Source organism: Mustela lutreola, chromosome 4 (assembly GCF_030435805.1).
Source record: "Mustela lutreola isolate mMusLut2 chromosome 4, mMusLut2.pri, whole genome shotgun sequence".
In the NCBI taxonomy this organism is placed as follows: domain Eukaryota; kingdom Metazoa; phylum Chordata; class Mammalia; order Carnivora; family Mustelidae; genus Mustela; species Mustela lutreola.
Window position 1 is genome coordinate 86,413,319 of NC_081293.1, and position 24,350 is coordinate 86,437,668.

General features: G+C 40.1%; 1 protein-coding gene across 2 annotated transcripts in view; it reads left to right on the forward strand.

Moving 5' to 3' along the window:
* The window catches only part of PCNX2 (pecanex 2), a 289,378-nt gene that overhangs the window by 89,683 nt on the left and 175,345 nt on the right, over positions 1-24,350 (forward strand). For both annotated transcript variants that reach the window (XM_059170439.1, XM_059170438.1), the window contains exons 14-15: positions 845-955; positions 2,894-2,985. In XM_059170439.1, coding sequence (XP_059026422.1) covers positions 845-955; positions 2,894-2,985 — 203 coding nt within the window. The remainder of the gene's footprint in view (positions 1-844; positions 956-2,893; positions 2,986-24,350) is intronic.

The following is a 24,350-nucleotide window of genomic DNA, read 5'->3' on the forward strand; positions in this document are numbered from 1 at the left end:
ATGGCAGTTTCTGTGTTCTATGAGACCCAAGTTGCACAGACGTGTGGAAGAGGGGATGACAGGGACAGAACTGTAAAATGCGGCTCTAGCATGTTCGATTTCCTCCAATGAATGATCTCTGTGAAACATGGAATCCTGGCATGTGGATGTCTTGCCCAGATGCACTGTTCCGATTCTGGGTGGGGGCACCCTCTTCCTCTGGTCAGGCAGGGTCGCCTTCATGTCCCAGATGCTCCAGTCCCCAGGAGGTCAGGCCTGTCACTGTCCCACTGTCACCGTGTGTGGTTTCCTCATCACCACCCTCCCCTGTTCCTCTGCGAACTTGGAGTTCCCACTGACCTTGAATTTCATGTGGCGTTCAGGTCTCAAGACCTCAAATGCTCCTGGGGACAAGCCCCAAATGAGGAGCTCCCAGCTCCAAGTTGACACCTCCTACCCCCATGCAGGGAGAGAGCTGCCTACCTACTGCCGTTAGCTTTACCTGTTCCTGGAGTTTCCCAGTTTCGTCCCCTGACCCTCACGCCCTCCAGGTGCAAGCCCGCTCTTTAACACTGCGGACGGTCCACCGTGTCCCTCACCATCTGAGGTCTCTGCTAGGTGTTGCGCTCGCCTGTGTTCTTTTCCTGGGCCTTTTCCTCGGACGCAGCCCTGTGTTACTTCCACGAGCACATTTCCACTGGGCTCGCAGACCCTCCTCCTAGGAGTGTGAGAAGTCCAGAACTGCCTCCAGGATGTGGGCAGGGGTGGGGTGGCTGGGAGCTGGAAGGGGAGCAGGCAGGATTGCCTCGGGGACCAGGGGCCACCCGCCGCACACTTACTGTCTGTTTTGTCTGTTCACTTCCAGTATTTTTATATTGCTTCCCTGCAATTTCCCTCCTCGGGCTCTTCCCGCAGATCAACACTTTCTGCATTTATCTTTTGGAACAAATTGACATGCTGTTTTTCGGAGGTTCTGGTAAGTCATCTACATCCCAGTCTTCCTGTAAAAGAGTCTAAAGTTCTGATAAGGGCTGCATGGAATGGAGTCCAGACAGCTTGGTGTTCTTTCTTTTCTTTTAAGATTTTATATATTTAATTGACAGACAGAGACAGTGAGAGAGTCACAAGCAGGGGGAGTGCAAGAGGGAGAAGCGGGCTTCCTGTGGAGCAAGGAGCCCAACACAGGGCTCGATCCTAGGACGCTGGTTTCATGACCTGAGTGAAGGCAGCTGTCTAACAAATGAGTCACCAAGCTGCCCCCAGCTCAGTTTTCTTTGTCCTTAACACTGAGCTACTTCTTGTGTGCACCTGGACAGACAGGGGACCCGTGTCTCCCACCCGGGTGACCTTTCCTTGACACACCACTCTAGATTCAGCCGGCAGTGGCTAAAACCTCGCTTAGCCCTTAGCTGGAGACTTTGTGCTGGTTGCTTGACTGTAAAGTTTACTCTTCTCTAAATGGAAATACACACACGGCTTGCCTAGAGTCCCTCCCTCTAAGAATGAAGTGAAATCGTACATGAAGCGACAGCACAGCTGGTGAGCCAGTACTGTTCCCCCCTCATTACACACACACACACACACACACACATGCACATGCATGCACGTGTGCACAGATGCGCAAACACACAGATGCACACATGTGCAGAAATGCACTCATGTGTGCTAACACGCACATGGACACACACGCAGATGCACACCCATGCCTGGATGCACACAAAGGGATGCACTCACGTTCGTTAAGACACACGCATGGATGCACATACACACACATGCACAGACACACACGTGCACATACAGAGATGCACTCACGTGTGCTAATGCACATGCATGGATGCACACACCAGCTGCACACACATGAACGGACACACACAGATGCACACACGTGCACATATAGGGATGCACACACGGACACACACAGATGCACACACATGCACGGATGTACACAGACGCACACATGCACACACAGATGCACTTACATTCGTTAACATACGTGCATAGACGCACATACAGGCACAGACGCACACGGACGCACACATGCACACACAGAGATGTACTCATGTGCGCTAACACGCACAAAGATGCATACGCATGCACTGACGCACATAGTCGCACACACGCACGGACGTACACAGACGCACGGACGCACATACACGCACACACACGCACAGGTGCACACAGACTCACGGACACACACAGACGCCCGGACGCACAGATGCCTGGACGCACACAGACGCCCGGACGCACACAGACGCACATGCACGCACGGACGTACAGAGACGCATGGACGCACACAGACGCCCGGACGCACACAGACGCACATGCACGCACGGACGTACAGAGACGCATGGACGCACACAGACGCACATGCACGCACGGACGTACAGAGACGCCCGGACGCACACATGCCTGGACGCACACAGACGCATGGTCGCACACAGACGCACGGACGCACATACACGCACACACACGCACGGGTGCACACAGACACACGCACGCACGGACGCACACAGACCCACGGTTGCACACACACGCACGGACGCACACGAGCACTGCCCGTTTGTTAGACGGAGCCGTGTCCGCCCTTTCTTCGGCGGGAGCCTTCATCTGTGCTGCTTATTTTGGCCGCGGCGCCCCGCTGTAAGCCGGGGGGCCTCCCTTCCTCAGGCTGGACGTGTTCACACGTCTTCTAAGAATGTTGCCAGGAATTCCTTTCCAGTGTTTTTCTGCGCAATTTTTAGGTAAACGGTTAGTGTCTCTCTCTCCTTTTGCACGAAGTCGTCGGTTACTTTCGACTGACCCCGCAGAGGTTTTCTTGGCTCCCGTGGCGGGCATTTTGCAGTCGGAAGCTACAACCTCGTCTTGGCCCTATCTTCCGTGTTCGGTTGTGAGCCTGTGTGTGTTTGTGTTGCAGCCGTTTCAGGCCTGACCTCGGCTGTTTACGGTGTGGCCCGGAGTGCGGCGGCGGCGGGCCTGCTCCACGCCTTCTGCTTCGGCGCCGTGAAGGTAGGTGGGAGGCGCGAGGGCCTTCTCCCGTCTCCTCCCATCCATTACGCCCGCTGGCGGTTTAAGCGAACGCAAGTGTTCCTCTAGCCATGAAAGACACGGGATCTGAGCGCATCAGGAGAGCGGGGCCTGCGGGGTGGGGCCTGGGTGGTATTTGACGACACCCGGAGCATGTGCCTTGTGGGGGAGCACCGAACCCCCGGGTTGTCTCCCGGCATCATGACCGGCCCTGCCGGAGCCCCTGCTGAGCGCGGTGGTCAGGAGGACCTGTGTGTCGCCTTCTCCATCTTCTTGAATATCGCTCAAAAGACGGGAGAGAGAATTGCCTGATGCCTCGTGGACAGAGAACAGGAGCGGAGATGATAGCAACAAGATTTTAAGATCTAGAAAACAGATGGCCCGTCGATTTATCCAGATGGAGAGAGCTGAAGCTAGGCTGGCGGCCGGGGGGCCCGAGAAGATGAAAACCAAGATGAGCGTTAACTTTAGGAAAACACAAAAGCTGTGTCCGAAGAGAAAGGTAACGATTCTCAGCTGTGGACAGCAGTTTGCGTTTATGGTGCCCTGAATAATGGTTACATGGAGAATGGAAAAATAGGGGAGGGTGTCCGTTTGGTTGTGTGTTTGTGTGTGCCACTGTGTGGGTGTGTGAGTGAGTGTTGTGTTGGGACCATCTTAACCTTGTCCTCCACACTGGAAAGTTGGTAAATAATATCTAAAATTGGAAAAAGTCAAGAAATAATACAACAAGCGAGTTATTTGGAAATAGGGTCATAGGTGCAGAAGCAACAGCTGGAAAGCATTGCCCGCAGGAAGCAGGCCTTTGGGCCATGAGGTGCTGTAGGCTGGGGACCCTCTTGCTCATTTTCAGTGTCATAAAACTGTAGAGTTTCTATAACGTCTGAAGACAGTAACACACAGAATGTCCGGGGCATCTCTGTTCTGGAAAAACGTTAATTAATACTACACATGTTTCTTGAATTGATAGACATCCTACCTTTGCTGTTTTAAACAACAGATACCTCTTTGATAAAATAAAACTTAAACATACAAAAGCAAATAAAAATAAAGCATGTTCCAAAGGCTTCTTAATAGCTATCCAGTGACACTCCTTTGCTAACTTCTTAAAACGAGTAACTTAAAATCTTATTAAACATATGGTTGTGGGTGGCAGGAAGATAATTGTCTGTTCCCCGTTGTGCAAAGGAAGGAGTGTGATATGATTATCTCCCTGGGCATTCCCATGGACTCTGTCTGTGATTGTCCACAGGATAATTTTCTCCCTCACTCCTTCCGTCCATTCCATATAGATACTTTCTTTCATATAAAGAAAGGGGGAGAAAGAGGAAGAGTCTGTCTTCTAATACACAAAGGTAATTCAGGTGTTGGTGGTGACCCTGTCGCCATGTTTATCTTATTGTGCAGAACAACAATTACACGGCAAATCGCATGTTCTTTCTTCTGAATGCATTTCTTTATGTTGTCACAGGACGCAAGGTATTTTATTCAGGAACAGTACTGGAGTAGTTATTTTCTGAGTCCTTGCCCTTCTGAGGACCTCTTTCTGTTCATTTTGGTAAAACAGCTGCCTATAAAATTTCGGGGTTGCAGGCACTTACTTGCAGGGCTGTTTGTATGGTATGTACTCTGTTGTGTTTCATTGTTTGTGTACATATTTATTTTTCATCCATTTTAAGTTTTAAATTTTTAATTTTTTTAATGATGCAAGTATTTTTGAAGGTTTTGTTTTAGTTTTTAGTTTAATGCGGGTTAACATACACCATTCCATCTGTTCCAGGTGCACGATATAGTGATTTAACACGTCCATACAACACCTGGCACTCATCATGACAGGTGCCCTCTTTAATCCCCATCACCTGTTTCACTCATCGCCCTGCGGGGTGGGGGGGGGCGTCCCTGCCCTCTGGTAACCATTAGTATGTTCTCTATAGTTAGGAGTCTGTTTCTTGGTTTATCTCTCTCTCTCTCTTTTATTCCTTTTGCTTATTTGTTTTGCTTCTTAAATTCCACACATGAGTGAAATCATATGTCTCTCTTATTTCCCTTAGCATTAAACTACGAGCTCCCTCCATGTCATTGCAAATGGCAAGATTTCACTCTTTCTATGGCTGAATAATAGTCCACCCTGCATATATACCACATTTTCTATAAACATTTGTGTGTAGTTGTTAGTGTGGATATGTGCTTTTATTTATACATAGTAAAGACCTAGGAGTGGTATTGATGGGTCACATGGTTTGTTAATATTTAACTTTTTAAGAAATTGCCAAACTGTTTTCCAAAGTGTGTACCATTTTAGATCCCCTCATAATCTTTCAGATTTCAAAGTGTTCCAGAGTCTTCCTGGCACTTAATGTTTCACTAGTTTTTAAAAATAGTACTCCTATTATGAACTGGTGTCTAATTGTAGTTATAATTTGCATTTCTCTAATAATGAATGCTGTTGAGTAGGCTTCGTATGCTTGCTTGCTACTTAGTGCATCTTCATTGGTGAAAACTACGTTGAAGTCTTTTTTTCTCATTAAAAAATTGCACTACATGTTTTTATTGAGGTATAAAATTTTTTTTTACATGTTCTGAAGTCCTTTAACAAATATATATTGCAATATATTTTTTTTTCATTAACAGCATTTTTCAAAGAGCACAAGTGTTTAATTATAAGGAAATCCAGTTTGTCAATTATTTACTTTATGGTCTGTGCTTTTTACATCTTATCTAAAAATATTTACCTAACACGAGGTCACAAATATTTTTTCCTCGAAGTTAGGTAGTTGTAGCTCTAATGTTTAGATCTGTGATCCAGTTTGAGTTGATTTTTATGTATGAGATGAAGTAAAGATTGAGATTCACTAGCACAACTGCTGGAAAGACTAACTTCTCCCCACTGAATTGCCTTGGAAGCCTTGGAAACAAGTACCAGCTTCCAGGTTCTGGTCCAGCATGTAAGGAGTCTGGAAGTTGTATCTCCATCCTACAATAAGTAAAGAGCTGAACAAACTAAAAAATCAACAGCTCTTTTTTTAAATCCACCAGAGAAGGCAAGAAGCAAGCAGCTGGCTCCTTCCAAAGTCAGAGAGAGAGACAGGTCGATACGGGGAATCACGTCTCACTGGAGCAGGAACCCAGGAGCAGAAACCTCTGTGGGAACAAGTCCCAGGGCAGGAAAACCTGAACTGCCAGCTAGGTGTTGCTGGAGACTCAGTGTGGGCAAGTCTGGGAGTTCAGACCTCCAGGGGACCCAGTCATCAGGGACAGCCCACACCTCTGTGCATTTTACCTCCAGGCCCTTAAACAGGTTCCCTGTGAATATCAGAGAAAAATCCCTGCCTGCGTTCAGCAGGTGGAAGGGAAGAGTAGCCATTTTGAAATACATTAAAGCGTTAGTCTTCTTAACAAGGCCTGCCCTCAAGATTTCACCACAGCCTGAACTACGGGGATTTTTGTCAGAGCCTAAATGACTTGGAATAAGGGAAATCCCAAACTCCAGTTGGCTCTAGCCTTCCATGTGGGCAAAAGGAAACACCAACTCCAATCCAACCCATTCTGGCCTTTCTGTCCCACCTGAAATGTGGACGGGACTCAGAAGCACTTACAGAGTTCACAGTCCAGACACAGGGTCCCTGAAAGACTCAGAACTGATCACAGGACCGTGGAATACTCCCCGTATGCCTTGCCACCCCATCAGTAAAGGCTGGTTTACCCCAGGTCTTTTCGCCCAGTGTGTAAAAAACGATGTGGCATACTACAAGGCGTAAAATACAGTTTGGAAGGATAGAGCAAGCATTAGAATCAGATTTAGATATGGCAGGGATGATGGAATTATCATATTGGGAATTTGAAACAGTTATGATTAATATGCTAATGACTCTAATGAATGAAGTAGACAGGCTGTAAGCGCAGATGGGCCATGTAAGCAGAAAGATGAAAATTTTAAGGAAGACCAAAAAGGAAATGCTAGCAATTAAAAAACGAAAACAAAAACACTGTAACAGAAACGAAGGATGCCTTTGAACACCGCCGAAGAATCCTTGAGCTTAAGGTGATGTCTATAAAAACTTCTAATTCATTTTGGCATGAGAAAAGACTGAAGAAACAAAATATCCAAGGACTGTGGGACAACTGCAAAAAGTGTAACATATGTGTAATGAAGATGTCAGAAGGAGAGGAGAAAAAGGAGCAGAAAAAATACTTGAAGCCCTAATGACTGAGATCTTCCCCAAATTAATATTGGACCCCAAACCACAGATTCAGGAAGCTCAAAAAAACCCCAAACAGGATAAATTCAAAAAACCCCTAACAACAAAAACAAAAACTAAACAAGTGCCTATCATTCAAAATGCTAAAAATCAAAGCTAAAGAAAACATCTTGAAAGAAAACAGAGGAAATAAATATCCTTACCTTACCTTTGGAGAGCAAAGGTCAGGATTTTATCTGACTTCTCTCAGGAACGGCTATGAACAGAATTGTTTCCCCAAATTCATAAGTTGAAACCCTGATCCCCAGTGGACTGGTATTTGGAGATGGGCTTTTTGGAGATAATTATGTTTAGATGAGGTCACGAGGGTGGTGCCCTCATGATGGGATTAGCGCCCTTGTAAGAAGAGAGAGATGCCAGATCTCGTTCTGTCACTGCTGTGTAAAGACAGAGCACGTGACCATTTGCAAACCAGGAAGAGAGCAACTGGGCCAGCACCATAATCTCTGACCTCCAGACTTTAGAACTGTGAGAAATAGATTGATGTTGTTTAAGATAACTGTTTAGTGATACACAGACTGTATTTTGTTATGGCAACGTGAGCTGACTGTGACAGGAAACTATTGAAGTGAGACAAGAGGAGAGTGAAATAGTTAGAAGGGTGGAGAGAACAAAACTCCACCAACCTATAATTCTGTAACCCCCAAAATTGTCCTTCAGAAGTGATTTGTTGAAGGAGATTTGTTGCCAGTAGACCTGCCTTGCAAGAAACATTAAAAGAAGTTCTGCAGGGAATGGAGAATGTTGATCTGAGACTCATGACTACATAAAGAAGGGAGGATTACCAGAGAAGGAAATAAGTAAACACTTTCATTTTTCTATCCTTATTGCAACCATGTATTCAAAAATACAAGTATATCGTTATTGTGAGATACTTGCACTTTCCATAAAGTGATTGAGTTTTATTTGAAAGTGGACTTGACTTAACTAGAAACGTATATTACATACTCCAGGGTAGCCATTAAAACGTTTTTTTAAAAAACTATAAGTGATGTCTTAATAAAGGAGAGAAAATGAAATCATGTAAAATCAATTAAAACTTCAAAAGGCAGGAAGAGTGGGAGACAAAAATAGGAACAAAGAACAAGAGCAATGAATAAATAGTAACGAATAGAGCTGGTATTAATCGAACTGTATCAATATGACTGTGCATATCAGTGGTGCAGGCACTCCCAAGTGAAAGGTAGCGATTGTCAGGGAGGGTCAAAGAACAGGACCCCACTATATATTGTCCACAGGAAACCCCCTTTAGATATGCAGACACTTATGTCTTAAAAGTAAATGACTGGAGAAGTATATACCGTGCTAAAACTAATCAAAAGAAAGCAAGAATAGCTATACTAATTTCAGACTTCAGACCAATAAAACAGACTTTCAGAGATAAAGAATAGCATTGCACAGTATTAAAAGGATTAATTTTCCAAGAGGACACAGGTGTATGCACCTAACAACAGAGCATCAAAGTATGTGAAGGGGAAACTAATAAAATTGCAAGGAGAAAAAGATGAATCCACTATTATAGTTGGAGACTTTAACACCTCCCTGTCAGAATGGACAGATTCAGCAGGCGGAAACTCGGTAGGTATGTGGTTGGACTCTATAGCCTTATTAACCAGCTGAATATATTGACACATGTAGAACAACAGCAAAGTGCACATTCTCCTCAAACTCACATGGAACATTCACTAAGAGAGCCCTCATTCTGGGCCATAAAACATATAAACATATAAACACATTTAAAAGAATAAAAGGCATACAGTGTCTGCTCTCAAAACACAATGGAATGAAAAATCCCCAAATATATGGAGATTAAACAACACATTTTTAAGTAACACACAGGTGAAAGAAGAAGTCTCAAGAAACATTTAAACCATATTTTGAACTAAATGAAAATGAAAATACAACTTATCAAAAGAAGTAGGATTCAGCAAAAGCAATGCTTGGAAGGAAAATACAACGTGGAATGCATATGTTAAAAAAGAAGAAAGATGTGAAATGAGTAATCTAAACATCCATCGTAGAAAACTAGAAAAAGAAAAGCAAATTAATTTTGAAGTAAACAAAAGAAAATAAATAATAAAAATGAGAACACAAATCAATGACATTGAAAAACAAACTGATAGAGAAAATCTACAGAACAAAGGAGTGGTTTTTGAAAAAGATCAATAAAATCAATAAACCTGTAGCCAGGCCAACTAAGAAAAAAAGAACAGTGATGTAAATTACTAATTACAGAAAGTGATGAGGAAATATTAGTACAGATTCCATGGACATTAAAAGGATAGTAGGGGTGTTTGGTGGCTGAGTTGGTTGAGTGTCTGCCTTTGGCTGTCGTCATGATTCCAGGGTTCTGGGATTGAGCCACACATCGGGCTCTCTGCTCAGTGGGGAGTCTGCTTCTCTCTCTCCCTCTCCTGCTCCCCTGCTTGTACTCTTTCTCTCTCAAATAAATAAAATCTTAAAAAAAAAAAACTTTAAAAGGATAGTAAAGGAGTATTATGAATAACTCTATACCCACAACTTTGATAACTTGGATGAAATGGACCAGTTTCTAGAAAGACATAATCTGTGAAAAACTCAAACAAGAAGAAAGTCCTATCTGATTGGGCTTGCCTATATTAAAGAAATTGAATCAATAATTAACAAATTTTCAAAACAAAAAGCACCAGGCTTAGATAGGTTCACTCATGGATTCTACCAAACATTGAGGGATGAAATTATACCAATACTCTCCCATTGATTTTAGAAGATAGAGGCAGAAGGAATACTTTTTTACACATTTTGTGAGGGCAGAATTACCCTGGCACTAAAGCCAGACAAAAACATTACATGAAGTGAAAACTATAGGTCAATATTATGAATATAGGCAAAAGTCTCAGCAAAGTATTACCCAGTCAAATCCTACAACATCTAAAAAAATTATACACCAGGACCAAATGAAATTCATTTGATATATGCAAGCCTTGTTCAGTATCCAAAAGTCAATTAATGTAATCCATCACATCAACAGGCTAAAGAAGGAGTATCACATGATCATATCAATAGACACAGACAAAACATTTGAAAACATCCAGCAGTGATTCATGGCAAAAACTCCTGGCAAATTAGAAATAGAGGGGAACTACCTTAACTTTATAATGAATTTGCACAACAAACCTACAGCTCACATGGTCGTGGTGAGAAACTAGGAGATTCCCCATTAATATCAGGAAGATGGTAAAGATGTCCTCTCACTACTCCTTTTCAACATATTGGAGGCCCTACCTAATGCAATAAGATAAGAAAAGGAAATAAAGATATACTGAGTGGGAAGGAAGAAATAAAACCATCTCTTCACAGATGTCATGATTTTCTACATAGAAAATTCAAAAACTGACCACACCCCCAGAATTAACAAGCGATTTAGCAACATTGAAGGATAGATACAAGGTTAATATACAAAAGTTAATCTCTTTCTTGTATACCAGCAATGAACAATTGGAATTTGAAACTAAAAGTACCAGTTACATTAGCACCTCCTAAAATGAAATACTTAAGTATAAATCTGACAAAATATGTGCACAATCTATATGAGGAGAACTACAACCCTCTAATGAACAAGATCAAATAATTTTAAAAAATGGAGAGAGATTTCTTGTTTATGGATAGGAACACTCAATATTGTGAAGATACCAGTTCTTCCTGACTTAAGAGATTCAATGTAATTTCAGTCAGAATCCCAGCAAGTTATTTTGTGAATATTGGCAAAATGATTCTAAAGTTTATATGGAGAGATAAGACCTAAAATGGCCAACTCAAGTCTTGAAGGAGGATAAAGTTGGAGGACTGATACTACCCAGCTTCAAGTCTTATTATAAAAGTATTATACTCAAGATAGTGTGTTATTGAGGAAAGGAGAGACAAATTGGTGGTATAGTGCAGAGGGCACAGAAATAGATCTAATTTATCTTTGATAAAGGAGAAAAAGCAATACTAGATCAAAGATATTCTTTTCAACAAATTGTGCTAGAACAATTGGATACCCACATGAAAAAAATGATTCTAGACACAGACATTGCATTCTCTCATAGATTATCTCAGAATACATAATAGATTTAAATGTTATATGCAAAACCGTAAAACTCCTGGAAGATAACATAGGAGAAAAACTAGATGACATTGGTATGCCGGTGACTTTTTAGATACAACACTAAAGGCACAATTCATCAAAGAATTCATAAGCTGGATTTTATTAAAATTAAAAACTTGTGCTCTGTGAGTGACACTGTCAAGAGAATGAAAACAACCTACAGACTGAGAGAATATTTGCAAAAATCCTATTTGATACTATTCAAAATATATACAGAACTCTTAAAAATCACACTAAGAAATATAACTTGACTAAATGGACAAAAATCTGAACAGACAACCCCCCCCCCCCCGAAGAAGATACACAGATTGCAAATATAAGCATACGAAAATATGCCTGACATGGTATGTTGTTAAAGAATTTCAAATTAAAATAACAATAAGATATTACTGCACAGGTATCAGAGTAGCCCAAATCTGGAACACTGACAGCACCAAATGCTGGCCGGGATATGCAGCAACAGGAACTCTGACTCATTCTAACAGGGATACAAACTCATATAGACATTTTGGAAAACAGTTTGGCAGTTTCTTTCAAAGTAAACATACTTGTATCATACAGTCCAGCAGCTGAGCACCTTGGTCTTTACCCTAAGAATTAGAAAGATAAGTTTGTGCACAAACCTGTACACAGATGTTTACAGAAGCTTTATTAACAATCGCCCAAACTTGGGTACAATCAATATGTCCTCCAGTAGGTGAATGGGTAAATAAACTATGGTACATGCAGAAAATGGAACATTATTCACTCTCCTCAAAATTGATGTGAAGCCATGTCAAACAAATAGGGGAATCTTAAATGCGTATTACTAAGTGAAAGAAGTGAATCTGAAAAGGCTACATTTAAGATTTCAACTATAGGACATTCTGGAAACAGCAACACTCTGAAGACAGCCAAAGCATCAGTGGTTGCCAGCAGCTACTGGGGAGGGATGAAGAGGCAAAACATGATAAAAATGCTGTGTCATGGCAGTGAAACTACTGTGTATGATACCATAATGATAGAGGTCTGTCATTAGGCATTTGTCAAAACTTTAAGGATGTACAACACCAAGTCTGAACCCTAATGTAAACTATAAACTTTTGTGTGGGTTCACTGAATGTAATAAATGTAGTACACTTATGCATTCTGATAGTGGAGGAGACTATGTGTGTGACTGCAAGGGGTATATGAGATCTCTCTGTATTTTCTTTTTTAAGATTTTATTTATTTATTTGAGACAGAGATCACAGTCAAGCAGAGAAGCAGACAGAGAGTGGGGGCAGGGAGCAGGCTCCCTGCTGAGCAGAGAGCCTGATGTGGGGCTCAATCCCAGGACCCTGAGACCATGACCTGAGCTGAAGGCAGAGGCTTAACCCACTGAGGCACCCACGTGCCCCTCTGTATTTTCCATTTAGTGTTGCTATGAGCCTGAACTTTTGCTGTGAAACTCTAAAAAATAGAATCTATTATATTGATTATTCAGATAAGTGTGGGATTATTTCTGAACTGCATTTTTTTCTGTTCTTCTCTATTTCTGTGTTTATACCAATACCACACTATTTTGATTACACTACCTTTCTATTAAGTCTTGAAATAAAATGGTGGTTCTTATTTCATTCAGTGTAAGTTTCAGAATGTGTTTGTCAATTCCTGTAACAAAACTCTGGAGAAAGTTTGAACAACACAGAGAGAACTGACATAATAATATTGAATATTCTTACCCTTGAACATGATATTGTTCCATTTACTTGAGTCTTTGTTAATTTCTGTCAGAAATATTTTGTACTTTCCAAACTGCAATTACTACACATATTTTTCATACTTATTACAATTTCATATGCTTCATGATATTGTAAGTGGTATTGTGTTGTGTAATTTAAATTTCTGATATTCATTGATAATATATACACTTAGTTGCTGTATATGTAGGCTACTATCTTGGAACCTTGCTAAATACTTATCCAAGTAGCTTTTTTTGTAGCTACTTTGGGATTTTCTATATAGATAGCCCTCTTGTCTGTGAATAGACAGTTTTATTTCTTTCTCCAATCCATATGCCTCTGTCTTCTTTCTTCTTTTTCTTGCTTTATTGCACTGGCCAAAATCTCTAGAACAATGTGATTAGAACTGCTGGAAACAGATATTCAGCCATACTATTAGTGTATAGAAATGCAACTGATTTCTGTGTAGTGACTTGTATCATGCCAGGTTGCTGAATTTTTGTATGAGTTCTACAGTTTTGGGGTAGAATCTTTTGGGTTTCCACATAAAGTATCATATCGTCTGCAAAGAGTGGGACTTTGACTTCTTCTTTGCCAATTTGAATGTCTTTTATGTCTTTTTTTTTTTTTTTTTTTTTTTTTTTTGGTGTGATTGCTGAAGCTAGGACTTCGAGTACCATGTTGAAGAACAGTGGTGAGAGTGGACATCCCTGTCATGTTCCTTACCTTAGGGGAAAAGCTCTCATTTTTTCTTCCCATTGATAATATTTGCTGTGAGTTTTTCATAGATGGCTTTTATGATACTGAGGTATGTTCCCTCTATCCCTATACTGTGGAGAATTTTAATCAAGAAAGGATGCTGCATTTTGTGAAATGATTTTTGTGCATTTATTGAGAGGATCATATAGTTCTTGTTTTTTCTTTTAATAATGTCATGTATCATACTGATCAATTTATGAATGTTGAACCACCCTTGCAGCCCAGGAATAAGTCACACGTGGTCATGGTGATCAATTCTTGTAATGTAATGTTAGATCCTATTGGCTAATATTTTGGTGAGAATTTTGCTATCCATGTTCATCAGGGATAGTGGTCTGGAATTCTTCATTTTGGTTGGGTCTTTGTTTGGTTTTAGGATCAAGATAATGCTGGCCTTATAGAATGAGTTTGGAAGTTTTCCTTCCCTTTTTATGTTTTGAGACAGCTTCAGAAGAATAGGTATTTTTTAAGTTTACTAGAAATCCCCTGGGAAGCCATCTGCCCCTGGACTCTTGTTTGTTGGGAGATTTTTGATTACTGCTTCAATTTCCTTGTTGATTATGGGTCTTTTCAAGTTTTATATTTCTTCCTGTGTCAGTTTGGTGGTTTCTAAGTTCTCAGGAATGCATCCATTTCTTCCAGATTGCCTAATTTGTTGGCATATAGTTGCTCATAATATCTTATAATTGTTTGTATTTCCTTGGTATTGGTTGTTATCTTTCCTCTTTCATTCATGATTTTATTGTTTTGGGTCCTTTCTCTTTTCTTTTTGATAAGTCTGACTAGGGATTTATCAATCTTACTAATTCTTTCAAAGAACTAAGTTCTAGTTTCATTGATCTGTTCTACTGTTCTGGTTTCTATTTCATTGATTTCTGCTCTAATCTTCATTATGTCTCTACTCCTGCTTGGTTTAGCCTTTATTTGCTGTTCTTTCTCCAGCTCCTCTAGGTGTAAGTTTAGCTTGTATATTTGAGACTTTTCTAATTTTTTGAGAAAGGCTTGTGTTGCTATGTACTTCCTCCTTAGAACGGCCTTTGCTTAGAAGCAAAGGTTTTGAACAGTTGTGTTTTCATTTTCATTTGTTTCAGTGAATTGTTTAAATTCTTCTGTAATTTCCTGGTTGACCAATTCATTCTTTGGTAGGATGCTCTTTAACCTCCAAGTGTTTGAGTTCCTTCCAAATTTCCTCTTATGATTGTGTTCAAGTTTCAAAGCATGTGGTCTGAAAATATTGTAGATAATAATCCCAAATTTTGGTACTGGTTGAGACTTGATTTGTCACCCTGTATATGATCTGTTCTGGAGAATGTTCCATATGCACTCAAGAAGAATGTGAATTCTGTTGCTTTAGGATGGAATGATCTGTATATATTTGTGAAATCCATCTGTGTCATTCAAAGCCCTTGTTTCCTTGTTGATGTGCTTAGATAATCTGTCCACTGCTGTAAGTGGGATGTTGAAGTTCCGCACTATTATTGGATCATTGTCAATGTGTTTCTTTAACTTGGGTATTAATTGGTTTATATAATTGGCTGCTCCCAAGTTAGGAACATAAATATTTATAATTAGGGCATCTGGGTGGCTCAGTCATTACCCATCTGCCTTTGGCTCAGGTCATGTTCCCAGGCTCCTGGGATCAAACCCTATGTCAGGCTCCCTGCTCAGTGGGAAGCCTACTGCTCCCTGTTCCACTCCCCCTGCTTGTGTTCCCTCTCTCACTGTCATCTCTGTCAAATAAATAGATAAAATCTTTAAAAAATTATAATTGTTAGATCTTCTTGTTGGAAAGACCCTTGAAGTATAATATAGTGTCCCTCTTCGTACCTTACTACAATCTTTGGTTTAAAATCTAATTTGTCTCATATGTGGATTGCTACCCCAGCTTTCTTTTGATGTCCATTAGTATGATAAATTGTTCTCCACCCCTTCACTTTCAATCTGTAGGTGACTTTAGTTCTGTAATGAGTCTCTTATAGATAGCGTATGGATGGGTCTTGCTTTTTTATAACATCTTATACCCTGTGTCTTTTGATTGGAGCACTTAGCCCATTCAGAGTAATTACTGAAAGATATTAATTTAGTGCTATTGCATTATCTGTAAAGTCCCTGTTTCTATAGATAGCCTTTGTTTCTTTCTGGTCTATGTTACTTTTGGTCTCTTTCTTCACTTATAAGAAATATTTCTTGAAGGGCTGGTTCAGTGGTCACTGATTATTTTAATTTCTGTCTTTAATTAATGTCTGTCCTGGAAGCTTTTTATCTCTCATTCTGAATGACAGTCTTGCTGGATAAAGTATTCTTGTCTGCATGTTTTTCTCATTTTCTCATGCCAGCCCTTCTGGCCTGCCAGGCCTCTCTGGATAGATCTGCTGCTAGACTAATAATTCTACCCCTATAGTTTAAGAACCTCCTATCTTGAGCTGCTTTCAGGATTTTCTCTTTATCTCTGAAATTTGCAAGCTTTACTATTATATGTCAGAGTGTTCATCTATTTTTATTGATCTTGAGAGGGGTCCTCTGTACTTATTGTACTTGAATGCCTGTTTCCTTCCCCAGATTAGGGAAGCTGTGATTTGCTCAAAAATACCTTCTGTCTCCCGCCTTTCTTTTTCTTTTCTTTAGGGACCCCAATAATTCTAGTATTGTTTTGCTTTATGATAATGCTGACTTCTTAAAACCTCCTCTCAATGGTCCATTAGTTGTTTCTCCCTTTTCCTCAGCTTCCTTCCTTTCCATCAACTTGTCTTCTATGTCACTGACTCTTCTGACTCATTTACCCTAGCTTTTAGAGCATCCAATTTAAATTACATCTCAGTTAAAGCATTTTTATTTTTGGCCTGATTAGATTTTATTTCTGGCAAAAGAGAGTCTCTGGTGCTTTTATGCTTTTTTCCAAGGTTGGCTAGTAACTTTATAATTGTTATCCTGAATTCCAGCTTGGACATATTACTTATATCCATATCCATTAGATCTGTAGCAGAGAGTATTACCTCTGGTTCTTTTGTTTTGAATTCTTCCTTCTAGTCATTTTCCCAGAGATGAGTGGATAAATGGGAGGACAAATTCAAAATTCAAAAATATTAACCGTGACCCAAGGAAAATAAAATACACACTAGTCGAATCTGAAGAGGTCAGAAATCAAAAAAAAAAAAAAAAAGAAAAAAAAGAAAAGAAAAGAAAGAAAGAAAAAGAAAGGGAATATAAAAGGGGGCAGGGAAAGAATATAATCTCCCCAGTGGACAAAACAGGGTGATCCACTTGGTCCTGGGTATATTTTGGTGTGTTTGTTAGAAGACACTAATCCCAAAATAGTAAAGAAAGCAAAACTTTTATATATAAATAAATAAATAATAATTTAAAAAAATATATATATGCAAAAATAAAATTGCATACAGTGAAAGGAAGCCAAAAATGAATGATATATCTATAAAATGTACATGTAAAAAAAATGAAAGTTAAAGATTTAAAAATAAAGAGTTAATAAAATAAGAAGCTAGTTGAAAAGGAAGAAAAGGAAAAAAGAAAATAAAATTTTAAAATGAAAGTTCTACAAATCATGAGAAAAAAACCTTGAATTCTATATGCCATGACCTCCCAGTGCTGAAGTTTTGCAGTCCTGTGTGCTCTGTAAACTTGATGTTTGCCTGTTCCGGCGATCTTTGGGAGGGTCCTGCTTCACAGATTCTCAGGTGTCTTTGCCTAGACAGAGTTACACCACCCCTTACCAGGGGGCCAGGCTGGCAAGCTGCTTCTGGTTGCTCTGTGTGGTTTTTGTTCCCTGAAGGTTTTTTGTGCCTCTTTAGATAATGAAAATAAAAATAGCTGAGCCTGATCTCCTGGCCTGGAGCGAAAGATTGTCCTCTTCTCTCTTAAGTAAACTTTCAGGGATAATCCATCTTCCGTTCTGTGTGTGCAAAACTCTACAGACTCCTGTGGTGTGAGCCCTCAGTGATCCTCCCCAGGGGAAGGCAGAGGATTAACGCATTTCTGCCCTTTTGCAGGACCCTCACATGGAGAGTAGTCATCTGCATATCCATCTTTCTATTTCATGTCATTTTCCTTTTGTCTGAAGAACTTCCTTTAAGAAATCTTACAGTGCAAATCTATTGCTAGTGAATTCTTTCAGATTTTATCTGAAGCATTCCTCATTTTGATTTTATTTTTTGAAGATACATTCATTGGTATGGAATTCTGCTTTTCCCCCTTCGATACTTTAAATATGTTTCCCATTTTCTTTTAAGTTGTATACTTTTTTTTACCCCAAATCTGTTATTCTAATGTTTGTATCTCTGTTAGCAACGTTTCTTTTTTCTTTAGCCATCATCAAGACTTTCTGGTTTCTTTGGTTTTCAGCAATTGACAAAATGACTAAGTTTATGGTGTTTGTTCTTTATTTTACTTTGGGTTCCCTGAGCTGTTTTGATCTTTTTTTTTAATTGATTTTTCAAACCCTCAGCCATTATCTCTTCAAATATGTCTTCTGCTTCATTCTGTGTTTTGTTTCTACTTGGGCCTCCAATTATATAGATTTTAGATGACTTAATATTGTTCTGCATCTTTTTTTCCCCCCACACTCTCTTTTTCTTTGGGTTTTCTTTTGAATAATTTTTATTGTCCTATCCGGAATTCATTAATTCTTTTCTCTACTGTGTCTACTCTGAGTTTAAGATCAGCAAAGGAATTTTTAAATATTTCATGGCATGCTTTTTTATCCCCAGCAGTTCCATTTGACTCCTATATGTGGTTTCCATAAATATATCTGTAATTATTCATCTGTTTATATGTACTTACATTCATATTTATGAATATTATCTACCAACTCCTAGGTCTTTAGCACATTAATCATAGTTATTTTGTAGTTGAGATTTTATAAATTGTCTGGTATTTTCATGTTGTTAGAATGTGAGCCATACTCTTGTTATTTCTACATTGAAGTAGAGACATCACTCTTCAATATTTTGTTTTGGGAATGAGAACGAGACCAGCTTGAGTTTTTCCTGAATTTGTATAGAATTCTTCCTTATCTTCTGAAGTTTCAGAGAAAAGCAATAGACTATGACCAGACTTGGTTTTCCTTTGTTGGGTTTTCTGGACATAATGCCCATTCTCACTTTTCATACTGAAGACTTACAAATGGGAAAGCTTTTCTGCTCTTCTTTTTTGATTAATGACATTACTGATCTTATTTATGTGATCTGGTACTAGTTTTTCATAGAATTTTGTTTTTGTTTGTCTTTCATTTCTCTCTTTCCTTTTTTTTTTTAATGAGTTTTCCTTCTGATATTTTTCCTTTGTTGTCTGGTATGGTTTCTAGAGTTTCTCAAGGCTAAAGCAACAACAGCAACAAATATTTGTTATTATGAACTAGAAACTACTAATTATTTTACATAGTTTATATAATCTACACAGCATCCCTGTGAGATGAGTACTGTTATTAATCTGATTTTATTGATGTTTGTAACGTGTGCGCATGTTGTTCCTTCTTCATAATTGCTTGTTTGCCTGTAATGTGCTTGTATACTTTTTAATCTTTGGAATTAGATCCTCTCTGAAAAATATTCTTGTTTTATTTTTTTGAGATAAATATGTTTCTGAAAGTATCTTTAAGTGGTTCCTTGAGAGAAATATCTCATTTGAAGTGTGCCTTTTGTTAGTCTTATGTTTTCTCTTTTCTTCATGTTTTCTTTGACAACCTGCTATTGTCTTTATTCCATCCACAGACATGTTTTGCTTTTGGCCTCTGAGTGTTAAAATTGGTTTAGAACCAACAATTAAAATAAAAAAAAAATACTTTTTTTTTTTTTTTTTTAATTTAGACAGAGAGAGTGCAGGCAGGGAGGAGAGTCAGAGAGAAGGAGAAGCAGACACTCTGCTGAGCAGGGAGCCCGATGTGGGGCTCAGTCCCAGGACCCTGAGATCACAACCTGAAATCAAAGGCAGCTGCTTAAACTGACTGAGCCACCCAGATGCCCCTAAAGCCAGCATTTAAAATTATGCCACTTGGGGGACACCTGGGTGACTCAGTCAGTTAAGCTGCTGCCTTCAGCTCAGGTCATGATCCCGGGGTTCTGAGATCAAGAAGTCCCGCATCAGGCTCCTTGCTCAGCAGGAAACCTGCTTCTTTCTCTGCCTCTGCCTGCCTCTCTGCCTACTTGGGCTCTGTCTCTCTCACTCTCTGAAAAATAAACAAATACAATCTTTAAAAAAATTTAGGCCACTTGATGTAAAAGTATGATTTCCTACTTAAGGAATTTGAAACTCTGGCACCCCTGAGCCCACATTCCCACGTGGTAACACCCCGCTGAAATGGCAGCCCCACAGTCCCAGATCGCATCACATCCTGTCATCCTCTTAACACTGGACCCATATATTGCATTTATTTCTCCTGTCTGCTTGGGTGGACATTAGATTTTGTGATCTCTGTCCTATAGCCAGGTAGGAATAGAGCCTATTTCTGTCAGAAAATTTTAAGGCTCCCTAGAAGGTATACTGGAGAGAATTATTGGGGAGAATTTCCCCAATATGGCAAAGGGAATGAGCATCAAAATTCAGGAGGTTCAGAGAATGCCCCTCAAAATCAATAAGAATAGGCCCACAGCCCGTCACCTAATAGTAAAATTTTCAAGTCTTAGTGACAAAGAGAAAATCCTGAAAGCAGCCCGGGAAAAGAAGTCTGTAACATACAATGGTAAAAATATTAGATTGGCAGCTGACTTATCCACAGAGACCTGGCAGGCCAGAAAGAGCTGGCATGATATTTTCAAAGCACTAAATGAGAAAAACATGCAGCCAAGAATACTATATCCAGCTAGGCTATCATTGAAAATAGAAGGAGAGATTAAAAGCTTCGAGGACAAACAAAAACTGAAAGAATTTGCAAACACCAAACCAGCTCTACAGGAAATATTGAAAGGGGTCCTCTAAGCAAAGAGAGAGCCTACAAGTGGTAGATCAGTAAGGAACAGAGACAATATACAGTAACAGTCACCTTACAGGCAATACAATGGCACTAAATTCATATCTCTCCATAGTTACCCTGAAAAAAAAAAAAGAAAAAATTTTAAGGCTCCCTAAACAATGTTTCCAGAGGTACCTTAGGTCTAAAATATAGGAAGAGAAGAAAGCAAAGTGAGGTGTGTTCTAGGAACATTGGGCCAGTTCAGATATAACTTCCTCTGTTCAAGCATCCTGCGGATGGAGTTTCAGGTGGTAATATCAGGAAGTTTCGTCACAAGCAGTAGATGTGCTTGTAGAAAACCTGGGTCAATGCTCTTCTGTACTTCATGCTTTACTCCAACATCCCTGCCTGCAAACTGGTCAAATAAAACTTGCTGCGTCCAAGACAGTGGGGGTCTGCAAATACGGCCAGTCCATAAATGTGCAAGTCCAAATGTCGGGTAGACTCCAAGTCCTGTGGTGACCTCAACTCTAGCTCTCCCACTTCTGGTGTAGGTGATGCCAGCAGGGGATGATCAAGGTCTTTTATGACTCACTTCCCCTAGTACACTACTCTCTCTCTCTCTCAAGTGGAAAGTAGGAGCTGGGGTCATGTGTCGACCCCCAAACCTACCTTCAGTGTAGTTCCCTCTATAAGATGAAGTCTGGAATAACTCCTTAGAGCATGTGGCTTATGCACAGGTGCATTCTCTGGTTCCTAGTGTGGGCTTATGCTTTTCCCCTTTTGACTATTTTGTTGGACATTTAATGGGGGTGGGGTGGGGAGCTAGATCCCTGTGTTTTTAATGCCATTTTGACCAGGACCCCCCACTTCTCTACCCTTCTTTGCAACCCTGATTAACAAACAGCATCAGATGTATGTGTAGCTTTGCTGGTTGTTGGAAATGGGAGCATGCAAGTTTTCCGTAGGAAATGTAGGAGCTGAAAAGTTTGCATCCACTGCTGGTCAGCATATATTTATTTCTTCAGAAATCACTGGACCACGTCCTATAAAGATACAGAAGAAGTCAGTTTAAAGATGATATACTGTGGATGATCAGGAAAGGGAAAGTTAGTCAGAGAAGGTGGTCATTCAGCACAGTCTTCAAACATTTTTGTCTTTGGCAAACTTCACTGTTCACAGTGTTCAGTCAAGCATGTGAACCATTTTCTTTTCTTTTCTTTTAATTTATTTTCAGCATAACAGTATTCATTGTTTTTGCACCTCACCCAGTGCTCAATGCAATCTGTGCCCTCTCTAATACCCACCACCTGGTTCCCCCAACTTCCCACCCCCACCGCCCCTTCAAAACCCTCAGATTGTTTTTCAGAGTCCATAGTCTCTCATGGTTCACCTCCCCTTCCAATTTCCCCCAACTCCCTTCTCCTAACTCCCCATGTCTACCATGCTATTTGTTATGCTCCACAAATAAGTGAAACCATAAGGCATGTGAACCATTTTCATCAGAGTTAGGAATGGATGAGCAGGGCAGGTGGACAGGGTGCTGAGGAAACTAACCTACTAACGGTGAATGAGAGAGGAGATTGGATCTCTGGGCAGTTATCAAAGTTACTAAAAATATTGAATATAAGGCTAAAAATGCATGCTTTTGATCCAGTGGGCATGTTGTGCATCCTAAGAATCATGGTTACATGAAGGGAACTTAGAGAATGTCATCTGCCGGAAGACAGCGAGTGCTGTAGATGAGCTCATGGCGCCATTGGAGATGGAAACAAAAGCATTAAAACATCCCACCAGTTGACTTTGTCTCGTGCCTCATGCATCTGGGCAGGTAGGCCTCCTGTGATAGAGAAAAATACCCCATTGGTCATAGACTCATTGTTGAATCTATGGAAGATGCTCTCTGTGAAGGAACACCTCATGGGATTCCTGAGATTAATTTCTAAAGGAGAAGTTGTATGCTGTGAGAAACCCATTTCATTTGGCAAGTGCTGAAGCCTCATTATTTCCAGTTCAAATATTATCCAATGTAATGTACATTCCCAGGATTGTCAAATGATTTTTTTTCTGCAAAATTCTTGGAAGGTTTCAGAAACTAGTGAAGAATCTGGCACTCAGAAAATCAGAAGTTTTTTGAGTTTTTACCTCGTTGTGATTCATTTGTTATCATTCCCTCACCTTCTCTTGATTTTTCACATCAGACATTGCCGACTGATCACAGCATTGTTCTCAATGAGGTCCATCGGGCTGCAGGCTGCTCAGATGGTGCAAAGGACCAAAACTGGCTGAAGAGATTAAATCCATTTACCATCCTGGGCTGAGGCTTTTTATTTCTGTTTCCTTTTCTGTTGATGGCAGAAAGTTACGGCCAAGTAACTGTTGGGTCACAGTACATGGGTTGCATTTTGCAAGCACACTGCTAGCCGTGTGATGGCGATGAGTCCTCCAAAGGCTCCGAGGCTTCCTTAGGTGTGTAAACAGGTGGAACTGGGGTCCTTTGGAAGCTTTATTTCATCTCCGAGAGGTATTGACTTCTCTTGCTCGGCATAGAACAAGCATCTCTTGTGAGGAATCGTATGATCTGTTGTTGGGGAACTTAATCTGTACAGCATTTTGAAAAGAGCTTTTGGTAAAAATAGAGCGATTTGCATTTCTCCCTTCTTATTTGTAAGTCTTGAGTGGCCGCAGATGACTCTTCACTTTAAAATGAAGCACCTGTTAAATGCTGTGAATTGAAAGAATGTGGTTAGCAAATTGGCAAGGGAGTCGTTCAGAAAAAAAGAAAAGTTCACCCATCTTCAGTCGAACACACTTATCCGAAGCTGTGATTCCACTTCTTGTTTAACAATGCTTTTGTTTATGCCTTTTATGCTTACTCCTTGCTTCGCTGGAATTCATCCCCACCCCCTTATCTCTGCTACACCATAATGCGTTGTTGTCGAGCCCCTGTGAGTGGTTTCAGCCTGTCCCTTGCCTTCCCAAGCTCTGTTTCTTTATATGGGTCTTGCTGTATATTTATGTCCTTGATTTTTATTATTCTCATTTGATAGAATGAGATTGAGGGAGTGTGAGTTAATTTTGCTTTCTGGAATATTAATTAGGAGAAAAATTTGATTCCTTCTTTAATTTCATATTCTCTTTAAATCATCCAACATGGTAGCAAATAACAGACATGATCTCTTCGTTGACTTAAATATTTGACAGTGCTATACAGAAACGACCAGAATGTTTGCTCCCCAGAGAAATGGCTCAGTAGTTAATTAGCTGGGTTTTCTGTATGTCTAGATAAACCAGTATTTCTGTTTGTTTGTTTTTTTTCCTTTTATCCCTTACAAAGAGATTCTATTTTATTAATGGCATGGGGACCCAGAGGTTGAGACTCATTGTTATAATTTAATGTTTTCTAACATCACTAACAACTGCTTGTGAGAGAGGTTTTGCTTTATTTTTCTAGGTACCACAGGGTTGCAGCTAAAACAATGACATTTCCTCTGTTTTCAGGATTTAAAATGTACTTATAGATGTAAAACAAAGTTTTAATTTTGAAATGGACCTTAGCTATCCTCTAGTCCAGCCCCTTCATTTTATTATTTAAT